This window comes from Oryzias latipes, chromosome 17, assembly GCF_002234675.1.
Source record: "Oryzias latipes chromosome 17, ASM223467v1".
NCBI classification, from domain to species: Eukaryota; Metazoa; Chordata; class Actinopteri; order Beloniformes; family Adrianichthyidae; genus Oryzias; species Oryzias latipes.
In genome coordinates, this window is record NC_019875.2 from 4,046,972 (window position 1) to 4,063,624 (window position 16,653).

The 16,653-nt window shown below is 39.6% G+C and overlaps 1 protein-coding gene across 1 annotated transcript in view; it reads right to left on the reverse strand.

The window, feature by feature from the left end:
- Window positions 1-16,653, reverse strand: part of pigk (phosphatidylinositol glycan anchor biosynthesis class K) — a 52,450-nt gene that overhangs the window by 20,169 nt on the left and 15,628 nt on the right. The window contains exon 10 of the mRNA XM_011486047.2: window positions 4,076-4,151. Coding sequence (XP_011484349.1) covers window positions 4,076-4,151 — 76 coding nt within the window. The remainder of the gene's footprint in view (window positions 1-4,075; window positions 4,152-16,653) is intronic.

The following is a 16,653-nucleotide window of genomic DNA, read 5'->3' on the forward strand; positions in this document are numbered from 1 at the left end:
CACACATTCACAAACCATGTATCATATGGATTCATTTGATACACGTGGGAGCGGCTACAGATGAAGCCATTTTGGTAAAGCAAATGTAAACACGAGTTCGGCAGATATAAACTAAAAGAAGAAATGTAAACAAAGAAGTGATTATTCTTGGCCGACCTTCATTGACAGATCTATTCCCATCCCGCCATCAAGGACGCTGACCTAAACACAAGCAGTCCCTCAGCCTCTCAAACTCACCGTGTTTTCAAATTCTCCACCGAAATCAATCTACGGCTGCTCGGCTGATTGATTGGAGGTAATTAAAATGGCTGTGCATAATGTTGACAGTGGTTGAGGGAAGTCTTAAACTCTTTGAATTTGCATTTCAAGGACAAAACTGAAGAAAATGGATGTTGTGCAGAACCAGAGCAAGGAAAGCAGCAACAGCTGAAAAAGCCAGCGCTACAAGCTCCTTCCATCGTGAAGAAGGCTTTGCTCTCAGGAGGGTTTTTGTTCGGAATTTCAAAACATCAAAGCTATTTTCAGCTGATGGTTGATTAAAAAACCAAGAAGGAGGTTTGGTCTGTAATTGAAAGAATCCAACATGGGTGTTTAAAAAAGAGCCATTGTTGCAGGCTGAGCGAGGGCAGAAAGTGTTGCTGAGAGAAGGAAGAGAGGCAAAAGATTCATTTTCACTGTTTCCATCTGCTATTCTCCAGAGCCATATGGGGTGGCGTCAAGCTGGCAAAAGAACAAATAACAGTTTGACGCCAGCGACCAGAGCTCAAAGCAGAGAGGATGGGGGGGAGAAAAAGTCCAAAACACGAGAGATTTATTTTGAGAATTGAGCATATTGTGATTAGAGACTGGATGTGGGATGATATGTGTAAAGTTGGACAGAAAGGAGGGCATGATGAAAGCATTTGCTGTGCAATGATAAGGGATTAATCAAGCCACTATTTGACTTTAACACAGTTTATTTTCAATCTATGTAGCAAGGTATACATGTTGCTCTGTGTCTGTTTACAGTTTTATTTTCAATTCACCCTCTGATCCAGTAGCAGATTGGTGTTTTCTTTCAAAGATAAAAAAAAAAAAAAAATCACTTATTTATCAGTTGAAAGAGCCAGAATGAACCTGCAGTTTGAGCTGCAATCTTACCGAGGCAATAAAAAGTGATCCTGCAGCAACAGACAAAGGCCGAGTGCTGCGCTGCACATGACAGCTAATCAAAAAACAGAGCTGCCAATTGCCTTGATGGACATTGGTCATTCTGCTGCAGTACAAACTACAGTGAAGGGGGGGAAGAGATGACTCAGTCTGTCAGGACTCCTATTTCCAACCCAGCAGGAGCGCCAGGCGATAATCGAAATCTCTGCTAGGGGTCGTTGTGTTGCCGTGTGAGTGTGTGTGGTGTACGTGTGGGAGCATATTTTAAAAAATAGGGGATAAACATAAATACTAAAAAGTCATGGATAAAAAAAAAACCCAGCTGAAAATGAAACTAAAAGGGGCAGAGATGGAGCAAAAAGGCATATGAAACCAAACAGGAGAGCAGGAAAAAGAGAAGGCTTGTGTTTGTGTGACGGCACGGCCAGATCTTCTTTAGAGTGGGATTATACTTTAAAAACAGAGGTACACACCATTTTTGGGAAACTCTTATGTGAGCAGCAGGAAGCGGATCTGATGCAAGCCTAGCATTTGACAGGCTTTGGGGCTGTGGACTGGTGCAGGGTGTGGAGACCACTCCTGTTTCCCATCGTGACACTCCGTGAGCTCCTGGTGGGACTCGGGCTGTGGTAACTTCACTTTTCTGGACCAGACCGCGCTCAGGATTTAGGATCAGAAAGACCGATTTGACAGCTGGCAAAACCTCAGCCTCTGAGATTAACTTCTATATGTTTATGTGTTTGAAGGGAGAAAAGTATCTGCTCAACAGTAACGCTTTTCCTGGCAAAAAAGTCAAAATCCTTCCCAGGATTTTCAACAAGAATCCATTTAACTTTGGAAAAAATTCATAAATGCGACTCTCCCAGAACACAAAAGTCTTTGGTTAACATGAGTAAAAGTCAAGCTAAGATGATATAAAGTAGATTTTGTAAGTTCAATCAGCTCTGAAATCGGCAGGACTTTGAATTTGACTGTAATTAGTGGTGCGCTGCTTTGATTCTCCTCTACAACAAAGACCGTCATGCTTATAAACCCGCTCTGTCAGAAACAGTGAAAGCTTGGACCAAACTAAGAACATGGACAGGCACTTTAAATTCAACCTCTCTGCAGATCTGATGGATTCATCTGATAAAGATTTTTCACCAACTGAAACAAGCCCTGACAACTTTTAACTGTCTTTCACACAGTGTGGCATAAACACAGGGCTTTGTCACCTTCAAACCTAATGTAACGTCATACTCATCTCACCTGCAAATTGTATTTTGTATGCGTTTGATATTCAAGTGTACATGTGAATACACAATTGCAAGTACACACAGTTGCACACAAAATGCATTGAATGACTTACAAAATCAAGTTTTACACACACACACAAATCCAGTGAGTATTTTCCTCTCCTTACTAGACACACAGGAGGTGAACAGGACACCCAATGGACGCCCGTAGGATATCCACATAAACTACGTTCTGATCGTCTTCATTTCTAGTCGTCGGGCTGCATGTAAGGAACGCACACTTTTCACTCGAACAGCACTAATGGGCTTCTTGCAAAGTCCATAGGGTTCGCCTGCATCCCACCTATTCCCCCCTTACTTACCCTAACGCGTTGTATAAGTGTTCGGTACAACACGGTAAACATTTTCACTCTACGGGTTTACTGAATGTTAGATATTGTGCAGGCCACCGGCGTGCCTCTTAAGTGTTTGGCCATTCTTCGCTCGCCCCTGTAAGGGCAATTTCAATTAAGTTATAAAAATGTTTCGGTTTTAGATAAAATTACGTTTAAGTGAACTGAAACGAAGTAAGCCCTGCGACAGGCTGGCGACCTGTTCTGAGAGTACCCCACCTTTACCCACTAGCAGCTGGGATTGGTTCCGGCAACCCTGTGACCCCAAAAGGGGGTTCAGAAAATGGATGAATTGATGAAATGAGGCCAATAGTCTTAAAGTTAATAGGGTTCTGTACTAATTTAAAAAGTATAACTGTCAATTATCAAAAATTACACTTGCAAATATTATTTGTTTAATCTTTTTGTTAGCATGAAGAGCTAAAGGTTTGTTAAATTCGGTTCTGATGTTTGCATTTTTGTTTTTCTATTAAACAGTTTAAAAACATGTTTATTTCATTATATGAACAGCCGAATAGAAATGCCTAAATGATGAAAGAAATCATTAAATAGTAAAAGTGTATATACGATTGCATTACATATAGTTTATAGTATTTATGAGTAATGAGTGAGATTCCAAGATCAAGATCATGAATAAATGTATATGTATTAGTTGTTTCTGAGCATGTGAATTCAAAATAAATAAAAAATGAAATAAAAATGTTAATGCTAAAACTATGACTGTAAGGTGACTTTTCTTTACTTGTTCGTTTTTTTATACCTTTGTAGAGCAAAAGAAATGGTCTGTAAATCATAGATAAATTGTACTTGATGATGGTAAATGTCAGAAAAGTGGTAAAGCATTAAAGAGCAGCTACTCTGAATGCACAGCACAGGTTGAAAAGGGGGAGGAGAGGAAAAGGTGTTCATTTGTGAAGGTTAAGCTGACTAAACATTTTGACCGTCAGGTGAATGCTTAATTCTCCGCCACGGTCCTGCCCATCTCTTCATCAAGATTTCATGGCGGCTTCGCCGTTCCGAGACCAGGAGGCAACAACATTTCACGCCCGATACGTCGCTATGGAAACGGCACAAAGACATCTGCTGGTAGATGATGCACCTAACTTTTGGTTCAGAGTCCAGATCAAGTACAAGCACGGACACACTTACAATCAAAAAAGGAAATAAAATAAAAGGGTTGGCTTCCACGCTGAATCCACAATGACAAACCAAAACTGTCCACTCCCAAAAGATACACAAAACAAACAGACTTGTGTGGGTTTCAGTGACTGGAGCCTGCTGTCTGGACGGGACCCTTACCTGATGGATGATCTCAGAGACGGGCAGCTGGTCCACATAGGAGTAAACCTCTCTGTGAGACTCTCCATTCACAGAACTGCAAGAGAAAAAGAGAATGTCTGCACTGACACAAGACACAGCAGCACAGTGGAACATTTCATTTGATAATGTCAGAAAGAGAAACAGAGTGTCCTCTGAGAATGACAAATCCTTTCAAGGGCGAGTCAATAAAATACAGCACAGTCTGACCCAAAAAAACAGCTTTTCTACTTCATTAGTCTGTACAACATTATTATTACCAACTTGGAATCTCAATACATCAGAGAAGTTAACGTAAAAGATGAAAACGAGAACAAAGTCAAAGGTGTTGGAAAAACTCCAAGCTTGTGATTCCTTTTTTTACCTGCAGTCCACTCAGCTGCAGGTTTTCTAAGAAATCAATTCACGTTAAAGAAAATAACAGAGCTGAGAGGATTTTTTCATTATGGTTGCTTCTCATTTCGTTAGAACTCACTGCTCAGACGTTAGCTTGGCAATGTTCCCCTAGAACTTGACCATATTCAGAACGTGAACACCATGAGCGCCGGTTAAACAGGTACACATTTTTTAAAAATAAAATAAAACAGAATGCTGGTTGTGCCAGCAGCAGCACTATATGCATGTTTCAACTGGTCGACTGGTTGTGTGGCTTCATTCTTTTTCAATAAAATGATTTTCATAAACTCTTAACATCACTTTGTTAATCTTCCACTCACCATTTCATTTTTTTTAAAATCTTTTTTCGTATTGGAAGCCCACTTGTGGAAAATGTTGCAAGCTAGCGGTTGCTAGTAGACATGTTATACTATTAGTTATTGCTATAGAAAGAATGACATTAAATTGGATTAAATCAGCAACAATAAATGAACGGAAAAGTACACTCAAACCAGTAAAAGATTACCTGCTTATTCCTATTGACGGTTGAGTGGTTGGTATTTTGATATTCCTACATCGAGGACTTTTATGTGTGTATGAGTTATATATAAAAATTAAAAAACAAAACAAAAACTAGCTGTCGCTAACAGTATTATGATTTGGGAGTGAGTCTTTACAATCATCTGAGTTTCTATATCGATCAGATAAACCTAATAAATATCTGTGTCTAAAACAGCTGTGTAAAAGAAAATGCAATTATTTTTTATTCTTAAAAAAAAAACTGTCAATGATGTAAACTAATATTCTTTTCTATATATGATATAAACTTTACAAAATAAATAAAACCATGCATTAAAGCAGGGGGGGCCACATCAGCATAGCGGCTCTCCTCAAAGGGCCACTTCTACATGTAACTAGATGTAATGAAAAATAAACGTAACTACTCCTTAATGTTAAATAACTCATTATTTATTATAACTTTTTAAAGTGACAATTCCAGTTGCATAGAAAACAAATGTTTGCTTGTTGCTCTAACACAGGGGTGTCAAACTCATTTTGGTTCAGGGGCCACATTCAACAAGTCTGATCTCAAGTGGGCCGGACCAGCAACATAAAAGCTAAATAACAGCTTTGTTTTTGTTTTTTTACTCAATTGGAAAGCAGGCCTCAACCAACATGGTAGCCTAATCATTTCTTTTTACACATTCATTCACAGAGGCCAAAGGATCTTAAATAACATTAATTTCAAAAATGTTAAATATCTGCAACAGACTGGCGACCTGTCCAGGGTGTCCCCTGCCTTCGCCCATAAGTGGCCAGGATAGGCTCCGGCAGCCCCGTGACCCCGAAAGGGACAAAAACGGAATAGCAAATGAATGAATGAATGAATGAATGAAATTTTAAATATTGGTTCATTCAATTTTATATACAGACTGAATATTTTAAATCTGACACTGAAGCAATCCTGATAATAAATTCAAGAGGGGCTACTGAAAAAAATGAAACATCTTCCTAAAATGAAAACGTCCAAACGATCACAAAATTACACTAAATTAAACTTGCAAACATTTGTGAACATAAGAGTTTGGAGTTAACCTCCTTTCTCTCCTGAAACTGGAGAGAAAGGAATCCTGATATTGACCAGACCGTCAATATCAGGATTTAAATCTTGTGCAGAAACACATTTACTGTCATTCAAGTGTGCAAAACACAATGAAATGTCCATTATTATGATTCATTATTATAAGAATCTTTTCCTGGTTTGCTGCCTGACCTTTGATGGGGTGCCTTCAGTGACCAAAATTACACCATGTGACCAGTTCACTTCAACATTGTCCAGCACAATAACTAGAGAGCTGACTATGTCATCAGTTGTTGTTGTGTCCATCAACTCCAGAAACTCCACTGTGACAGTCTCTGCAACACCTCTAATAAATATGTCCAGCTGTACATATCTGTGATGTTGGTGCTTTCATCAATAGTGACTGAAAATACAATAAATGACTGGATTCCTTCATATGGCTGCCCATGTTTCCTCAGAGATGTTGAATCTGGAGTCGTAATTCTTGACAGACTCATGTTTAAGGTCGACTGCTTTTTGAAGTACAAGACTTCTGCAGCCTTCAGCATTTTTCAGCATCCACCAGAAAATGAATTTGATGTTTGCTCCAACTTTTTTTCAGTAAGGTAGCTAGCTTTCACTGCTCCATCACTGACATCATGGCTTCAGTAAATGCAGACATTTATCGGTCCAGCTAATAGTTGATAAATCTTCTTTTTCTTAACTGCAAATGGTAAAACTTTTCTTTGTGGAGAGTCTCATAGTGGTGCTGAATTTTATATTCTTGGAGAACCTGTTGATGACATACTAAGCATGCAGGTTTGCATTCAGCTCCGTGAACAAATAAAACGCTTTCCATTTTCCTGGAAAGCTCAGGACTTCACTTCAACCTTTTTTTCTTTTTGACAACATTTTGGTCATTAGTGTGTCACAACTGTTCATTATAATAGCAATGAAACAATGGTGAGGCTCACAGGGAACTAAACTACTGCCTACCCAGACGCAGAGCTGTTAGGTATCGCTTTTGGCACATGCAGAGTTATGTTGTTTCACCTGTTTAGCTTTTCCTTTGCTCCCCCTAGTGGCGGAATTGCGCATTTCGGTTATTTCTTTAAAAAAATCATAACTCGCCACAGGAATGGACTAGAAACTTGCTTTCTTTTTTAAACATGCTTCTTATCTTTAATCTTCATGTGTGGGCCGGACTAAACCACCTGGCGGGCCGTCTGTTTGACACCCCTGCTCTAACATAAATCCTTTTACATTTGATTCTGTCAGGTTAGGTTATATGGACAGTGTTTAAGTCCTAATGTATAGTTGCCCAATCCCATATTTCAAGTCAAATTCCCACTAGATATGAATAAAAACACACCAATTTTTATTTTAAGAAATAAAAACTTTTATGCTCTGGCGGGCCACATAAGATGACATGGCGGGCCACATTTGGCCCACGGGCCTTGAGTTTGACACGTGTGTTAAAGACTGTAGTCTAATTTATTAATAACGTCCATCTATAATCCATGATTCAACCACACTTTCACTACAAATTCCAAACAAAACGGTAGAGATACAAACTGAGCAAGAGTAATGAAAATAAACCTTTTAAATGTTAAACCATAAATCTGTTAAATTAATCATCAACTGAATAAAGAAAAATGAAGAGAAAAGTTTGAATGTAAACATTCTGAGCCGTCTTTAAAATATTGGCATGAAGGAAGAACAGCTGAAAGACAAGATGTGGCAAAGACATGTCAAGAGACAAAAGAAGCTTTAATGTCTGTAGCTCTAACAGATATTCTCCTTCTGACAACAGACGATTTTTAAATTTGTACAACAAGGATGACGTTTGGATTTTCAAAATCCAAACACAAAAAGCATTTGGACAAATGTTGTGTTTTCCAAGGACAAACATTGATTCATTTCTTTAGAAAGGATGACCTTGATGACGTTTTCTTTCACATTTTTGGTATAAAATGAATGCTGTTGCTCATCACTGGTCCAAGTTCAGACTTTATTTTTTGAAGTTTTTGCTTAAGAACCACCAAAAAGGTTCCCCCTCATAAAAATTCAAGAGGAAGAAACAAGAAAACTTTCAGAATCAATAATGACATAAAAGGTTTTGCACTTAAAATCCTCCACAAGTGAAAAGTGCACTTGAGGAGAATTGGCTTTGCATTCAAAACTTTACCGCGGTAAATATTTAAGCAGCAAATGCATGTTTGACAAACAAACACATTCTTCTTCCAATTCGGTTTGCTCAAGGTTACAAAGAGACGCTGAACAAACAAAACTTTCCCGTTCAGCAGATGAGGACAAAGGTTCATGAAAACGTGTATCAACCTAAAAAACGCATATGGGAAGACTGAAAATGAATTTAAATAAGATAAATAACAAAAGAAAAGGGGAAAAATGACTGGAGGTGATGCCGGTGCATTTGAAGCATTTCAGCTCTGCAACATTCAAGAAACTGCTGAAAGCATCTGCTGACAACAAACTGTAGCTTTGCTGCTCCTGCACCGGGGGACTAACATTTGAGAACACATCCTCCACTTACCTGAATGCTGCTGGTTAAGTTCTGCTGTTATCAAACATGTGCATCTCTCAACATTCAAGGGACTTCTGGATGGATCAGAGCTTCCATGCAGCAGGAAGTCACCACAAACGTCAAGAAGCTTCTCCGCTTAAAATGCTAACATTTCTGAGCCTCAGCTCCCTCTGTGGCATTCTATCCGCTGCAATCTGTGGTTGATTTTAACCGTTCAGCAAACCAGTAAAGTTAAATACAGATTAAAGACTAAAGTCAATATGAAACCAAGCTGTAAACATCAAACTCTTCTGAGGAAATGATGCGTTTACCTTTAGCTTCCCATGTTTTGGACAAAGAGTCCGAGTAAGGAGTCCAAACTAAAAGTGTACTGAAATGCCTTTGAGGGGTCAGTCGTTAGCATTAGCTAAGTCGTTAGCGAGCCCCCCCCCCGTCATTTTGAAAAAGGGAGAATCCTCTTCAGGTGTAAACATGTGGGGCAAGAACGTTTAAAAGTGACTTTCAGGCTCAGCCTAACAGATTCAGAGCTTTAGGCGATCAACTCACAGCCGCTCTGTTCGTGAAAGACGAGAGAAGGTTTGGAGATCAGTTTGAAACTGAACCCACTCCTGATCACCACCCTCTTTAATACAGGATTCTGCAAGGCTTTCTTTCTTAGCAACAAACACAATAATCCCACCATTACAAGACAGCTTTACCGAAAAGACAAACCGCATTTTTTGTAAATATTCAAGTGTGCAGAGAGACACAGGGACTGACAAAGTTTGAGAAGTGCAAAAATAAGCCTCCACCCACTCCCCAGCAGTGATACTGAAGAGAATACACAGCTCAGAGGTTGTAAAGCATCACTGAATACAGACTGTTTTAAGGAAAACGAGCAAATATCAGAAACAAAAGAGGCTGGCAGCTGTCGTCACATATCAGCAGGCTCATTCCAAAACTCAGGCCTCATCAGTCCCCGTTAATTAAAAGCCGTTTGTGTGCAATATTGTGTCAAACATTAAATAAAATAATGAGCTTTAAAAAGTCATGTCAGCACAGTGCTGTTATGGTTGTAAATTTAGACCATTTCAGATTAACGTTATCAGGACTTGTTTGTATACCAGAGTACTTTCCACTTTATTCTTTATGGAAAAAAACATTTTGCTGAGGATTTTTCAATCCACTTAACTGATTCTAATGGATGAGGTGACCTCCAGCTCTGATACGACTGCGGTCTCCAGCTGCTGTCTTTGGGTCAAGCACATTTCCTTTGAGCATCTGCCCCACTAAAAGCTCATACACTTTTACGTAGACCCATTTCAGCACCGCAGGTCACAAATTACATTAGGCTTACATTATAATTCAATGGGCCATGGTTTAAGCTTTATTATCATAGTGGTAATTATTCAGAGGTACATGTAACCTGCTAGAGGATCCATTACGATCAACTATCACCTGCGGCATGAAGTGACTGAGTGCTGTAATAATATAAAGTCTGAGTTCATTCAAATCAAATCAAACTTGATTTATAAAATAGCGCTTCTAATACATTGCGCAGCTTGAAGGACTTTAACATTAAAAACAAAAAACACACAATATTACAGTAAAAACCCTACCCACCCTTCACCCTTCCCACTCCCCTCCGTTAAAACACATGACCCATGACCCCCACGTACGATGAATAATGACAACGTAACTTCTAAAAAAAATTTAAAAAAATGTAAGGCTTGGCTCTGCTGTGAGGAAACCGTATTTGGGAATCTCTTTATACCAGGAGCCAGCCTGGCCAAAGGAGCATCGTCACAGTGCCCACCCAAACTGGGACGGCAAAGGGGTCCACTTCACAGCCGTGAAGCTGCAAAATTAAACTCCAGCCGCCCCAGGAAGGGCGACAACTGCAGCAACAACCACCGACCGAGCCGGCAAGCCCTGGCAGAAAAGATCCCCACAAGAAACACTGGGGCTAAAATCATGATAAGATACTAAAATTAAAGACATAAGATGTATATAAAAACATAAAATTGAGAATAAGATGCATAAAACGAAATTAAATACATAAAATAGCCTATACTAAAACTAATAGAATAAATTAGCAGTTAAAATTAACTAAAAGCTAAATTAAAAAGGTGGGTTTTGAGCCTCTTCTTAAAAACCTCTACAGTCTCTGCGGCCCTGAGGTTCTCCGGCAGGCTGTTCCACAGGCGAGGACTGTAATGGCAGAACGAAACCTCACCATACGTTTTGGTCCTGACCTTAGGAACAACTAAGAGGCCAGCACCGGAGGGCCTCATATTTTAAAAGAATATCATTTAAATAAGAAGGCCCAAGACCATAAAAACATTTATAAACCATTAAAAGAATTTTTAAATCAATCCTGAAACGCACAGGGAGCCAATGAAGCGACTTTAAAACCTGTGTAATGTGTTCCCGCCCTCTGGTCCTCGCCAGAACTCGTGCCGCAGAGTTTTTGCAATAGTTGCAGATTTGAAGTAGACTTTTTGGATAAACCAGAGAGCAGGGCATTACAATAATCTAAACAACTGAAAATAAAACCATCAGCACCTCTGTGCTGGCAAGAGAGAGGAACGGGCGGACTCTGGCAATGTTTTTGAGATGATAAAATCCTATCTTAACAACATTTTTAATGTGTGGGATAAAATTTAGCTCAGAGTCTAAAAGTACGCCCAGGTTTTTAACATATTGCGAAGGTTTGAAATTATCAAGATGTGGTAAAATCATCTCTCTCTTGTCTTCAGAACCGATGATTAAAACTTCAGTTTTGTCCTGGTTGAGCTGTAAGAAATTTTCTGCCATCCATGACTTTATATCTAAAATACAGTTTAAAAGAGAGTTAACAGGTTTAAGGTCATCAGGAGATGATGTAAAGCTGTGTATCATCAGCATAGCTGTGAAAATCAACGCCGTGTCTGCTGATGACCTCCCCAAGAGGCAACATATATTAATTAAAAGAGTATTGGACCTAAAATCGACCCTTGGGGAACCCCACAACTTATTTCATGGGTTCCTGAAGAGCATGTATCGATACTTTCATAGTGTCTACCTGTAAGGTCAGAATAAAACCACTTAGGAGTATTTCCAGAGAGGCCCACTAGACTCCTAAGTCCGTCTAATAAAATCTGGTGATCTACTGGATCAAAAGCGGCACTAAGATCCAGCAGCACCAGAACAGAAAGTTTTTGAGAGTCATAGTTTAACCTAAGATCATTAACGATCTTTAAAAGAGCCGTCTCTGTACTATGGTTTGTCCTAAAACCAGACTGATATTTTTCTGAAATTCTTTGGGTATTTAGAAACTCATGTAGTTAAGCCCTTCCTCTGTCGATTTCTCTTAATGGAAAAGCCAGCTGGAGAATACATGGATGTTTAGGAATACACACGAGCAGAAATTAGATAAGCGTGCAGCACATGCGCCCTCACACGTCTGCAGCGTCTCCCTCCACACGTCTGAAAGGCCGACACAAGTGGATTAAAGCGGCACTACATTCAGTAACAGGACATCCGTGATCTGCTGTCCATGGGAGCTCCACAACCTATTCTAGGTCAAATGAAACAGTGTTATTAAGCCTTTGCAGGGGATTCTGGACAGCAGTTTTATTAAAGCTCAAGAAAAGCCTGATCCTGCCATCGCTGATTGATTATTCTGCAGAGGATGCACAGTCCTGAGTGACTGATTAGAATATCTTTGTGGGGTTTGAAAATGGGTTTTTTAACATGTTCCTGAAGTATTTTCTCATGATGGACGGCATGTATATGCATTTCTTAATTTAGTTTGTTATAAATGAAAAGAAAATGCTGATTGAAAAAGCCTGTCGCCGTGATGTCGGACCTACAACGGCCACAAGCTCCCTGCTCTGCTCCATTCTGTTCATCCACCTGCAGGCAAATAGATCCGTGTTCATCTTCATTTCCCTGGTCTGACCTGGAATTTGGATCAGAACTGTACACCTAGAGAGCCCAGACATCGCTCACCTTTTTTGTTACACCGCTAATGTTAGGTGGGGATGTGAGGGGCTGTAAGCCAGCACGAGAGCATGTAAACAGATGGATGTCGGGAAGTAGGTGCAGGATCACTCCGTCCCACCCACAATTCAGAGGTGAATTTCTAATGAACTCCTCCCGCTCTGCAGAAACCATGTCCTAGAAAACAACACTAACCACTAAAAGCTACATAAAAATAAATAAAAGACCACTGGGAACGCTTTGAAAATAGATCAAAAGATGATCGAAGCGAGATTTTCATTTTATTTAATTAGAAAATACAAAAGTGGACCACAGCAGGGTAGGGATTTTGGTCTGGCTTTCTATGAAAGCTGCTGTCCGAAACAACTCAACATCCTCACCAAAGAGGACGTTATGTCCTTTTCTTTTTTTCTTTAACCCTTGTGTTATCTTAGATGACCCCCCCCTTACATTGACGTGTTCTCCCTACCATGACAAAGGTGGATAAAGGTGGAAAGATTTCATGTAATCCATGGACACCAGTGAAGATCACAAATCATTGAAGAAAAAAGGTTCAGAGCACTGTCTAGTGGGTCTAGATGACCCAACTCCCAATGTTAAAGTGCCTAGGATAGCACAAGGGATACTCAGATGCTGGACATGGCTCATAATATTAAAAATCTTGGACACATTTTTAAAGTTGACCTTCATCCCCATCATGAAGATGTTCTGCAAATTTTCTAGATGATTAATTATTCTATTTTATTCATTTATTTATTTATTTATTTATTTATATGTTTGTATAAATTTCTGTAGTTTTAGCTCAGTAAATTGCCATCATGGTCCTCGTCTATGGAACAGCCTGCCAGAGAGATTTTTGAGAGGCTCAAGACCCACTTTTTTAACATAGCTTTAAGTTATTTATTATAAAAACAATTTCAATTTACTTACTTTATTTATTTTAATGTATTCATTTGTATAGACTTCCGCGTTTGTGTATTGAAATACATTTTATTTATCCATTTTTACATTTTTATTATGATTTTAGCTCCGGCGTTTCCGTATGGGGATGTTCTGTGCCGGGGCATACAGGTTTGGTCTGGGGTTGTTACCGTGGTGGTCGCCCCTTGCTGGGGCGGTTGGTGCCCAACGTTGCAGTCTCACGGCTGTGGAGTGTTGCTGTCTGATGTGGGTGGGCACTGCAGCTGAGATTCCTGATATATTGTTTCCTCACAGCAGAGCCAAGCCATACATCTCTTTTATAATTATAATGTGAATGGAAGGGAGGTGGGAGGGCTGTGGGTTTTACATTTTTCTCTTTTTTGTATTTTGTTGTATGTTATTGATTGTAAAGAGCTGTGTGGTGTGTCACATGAAAAGCACGTTTTTTAACAAAGCTTGATTGAAATGGCTAAAGTTAAAGTTTTGCGTTTTCCTTCTTTTCAAAGTGATCAGCGCTCTAACAGAAGCTGCACCAACTTTTGTTTTCATTTTTCATACTAGAAGTGCCTGAATAGATTTAATAGAAGCAGTTTAACTTCAGCACATTGTAGACAAATAGCTTTAGTTTGCTTCTCTTCTTCAGTTCAGCTCCTTCATTCTGTGTTTTTCAGCCCAATTCAATAAACGTGGATTTTTATAAGCACTCAAGAATCCTTTAGCTATAAATGCAATGATGTGTTGAACTTTGTTAAAATACAGAGGTACAGTAGTCTGAAATGATTTAAAATCACCCCATTCTTTCCCAAAAATCATTGACTGCATTTTAACAACTAGTTTTACTGAAGCGTACAACATTTCATCTTCTGCTATATACATTAAATAAAAACAAACATAGAAAAGGCACATCTGCTTTTACTGTTACAGTAAATTTCAGAGCATTGAGGGGGGGGGGGATCGAACAAGCTGTTGTGAGAATATATAGAGATTTGCCGTTTGATTATCACTAAACAATCAAGGTATTTTCTAGGATTCGTGAAATTACCAAACAAAGCCCCCAGTCATTAGCAGCAAACATTGAAGAAACTGTCATATTTTTATTTCCTACTTATGTGCATAAAGCCTTTCAATGTTTTACTTCTTCTGGAGACAACGGCTGCAGCACATCGACATGAAAAATGCATCCATCCATCCATTTCCTTAACCGTGATCCCTTTCGGGGAGCCCGGCTACTGTTGGGTGAAGGCGGGGCACACCCGGGACAGGTCCCCAGCCTGTCGCAGGGCCACACAATCACACCCACACACACACACACATACACAACCACACCTAGGGACAATTTAGAGCAATCAATTAACCCATGTGGCAGGTTTTTGGACTGTGGGAGGAAGTCGGGGTGCCTGAGATGAAAAATAAATTTAGGGTAAGTTGGAATAAAAAATGAATTTATTAAACGGTGAAAAGGTGGAAAAGTAAAATCCAATGATAAACAAGTTCTTGTCAGAGAACAACAGCTCCAGAGTGGAGGTAGAAAGAAGCTGAAAAAGTGCTTCGTGGATGCCCCTTTTTCCAAATTACAGGAGCCAAACGTCGATCCACTCTTAGTCATTTTGACAGAAACAAGCAAAGACCTAGTATTGATCCTTCTGTTTACTTCTGACTTCTTCCTGTAACACGTCATTCGTTTATAGACTGCAGTCATTTATGAAATGGGGCATGTGTAACATAATGACCAGCAGGCAGCGGTGCACCGACAGCTCTGTTTAAATCCAATTGGAGAACATCTTGCTATGACTTCACAGTGGTTTAAACCCCACAGGAAGCACGTGAAAGCTCAGGGAAGTGGCGCATTAGATTGAGCAAAGTATTGTAACTACGTTTTCATTTTGTTTTCAACAAGTTTTTGACCAGAATGAACTGATTTTCCGTCTAAATGCAGACATATCCAAATCAAAGGTTTTCAAAGGAGATGCATGAGAAAAATCTGTTTTAATTTCACATCACCGGTGATCCGATGTGGTTATTCCACACTTTTGCTGTAGTTACTGTATTATACAAGAATATACCAAATAAAACCATTCAGGAGCTTCCTGTCCATCATGTCTCATATTAAGATGTGATCATTTCAGTGAAGTTGATTAATTCTTAAAGTCCCACTCCGATGAAAACTGTGTTTTTGGTGTTTTTTTGAAGGGTTTTTGAAGAATTTTTGTGATACTGGAAGTAGAGCTGTGACGGTGTGGGATTTTTGATCACCGCGGTAATGAAGAAGCAGGAGTCGCAGGGTCGGGACTCTTGCGACAAACCCAACCCCCCACAACACAAAATCCTCCAGCGGGCGGCCGCGTCGCACACTCAAGAACACACGCAGCTTTTAATGGAAATGAATACAATGGAAAATCCCCCAGAAGCCCTTGAGGTTTCAACACAGGACTCACAGAATAAGTAAATTATTAGCAAAGATGACTGTGTTTATTATAGTTCAAATCCTGCACCATATGCAGAACTTTCAAAAAAAAAAAAAAAACAATATGGTGATGATCATCTCATCACCGCAGTGATGCGGTTTATCCTCACACCCCTGACTGGAAGACATACATTACATTACCAAAAGTATTGGCTCACCTGCCTTAAATCACATATGAACTAAAGTGCCGTCCCATTCCTAACCCATAGAGTTCAATATTATGTGGGTCCACCTTTTGCAGCTACAGGGCTCACCTATAGCGTCCTGTGACAGTTCCAGGCTGGAATTCACTGAGCTCCTGAGAGCGGAACATTCTTTTACAAATGTTTGTAAAAACTGTCCACATGCCTGAGTGATGATTTTATTCACCAGTGGGCAGGCCAGCTGATTAGGACACCTGATTCTGATCAGACTGATGGATGGGTGAGCCAATACTTTAGGTGATATAGTATATATAAAGAAAATTAAGAATAAAACGGTGTTTTTGAGTATTTCTTTATTCAAATTATTGTGAATCAGGAGCAGACTATAAAATGCTGCTGAAAAAAGCTTGTCGTTTCTATGTAAAATCTACAATTGGCAGGCTATAAGCTCCCTGCTCTGCTCCATTCTGATGCATCCACTTGTAGAAAAATAGATCCATGAACGTCTTTGTGTTCCTCGTCTGACTGATCTGGATCTAAACTGTACGACTGGATAGCACAGATATTGCTCATCATTTTTGTTGTACC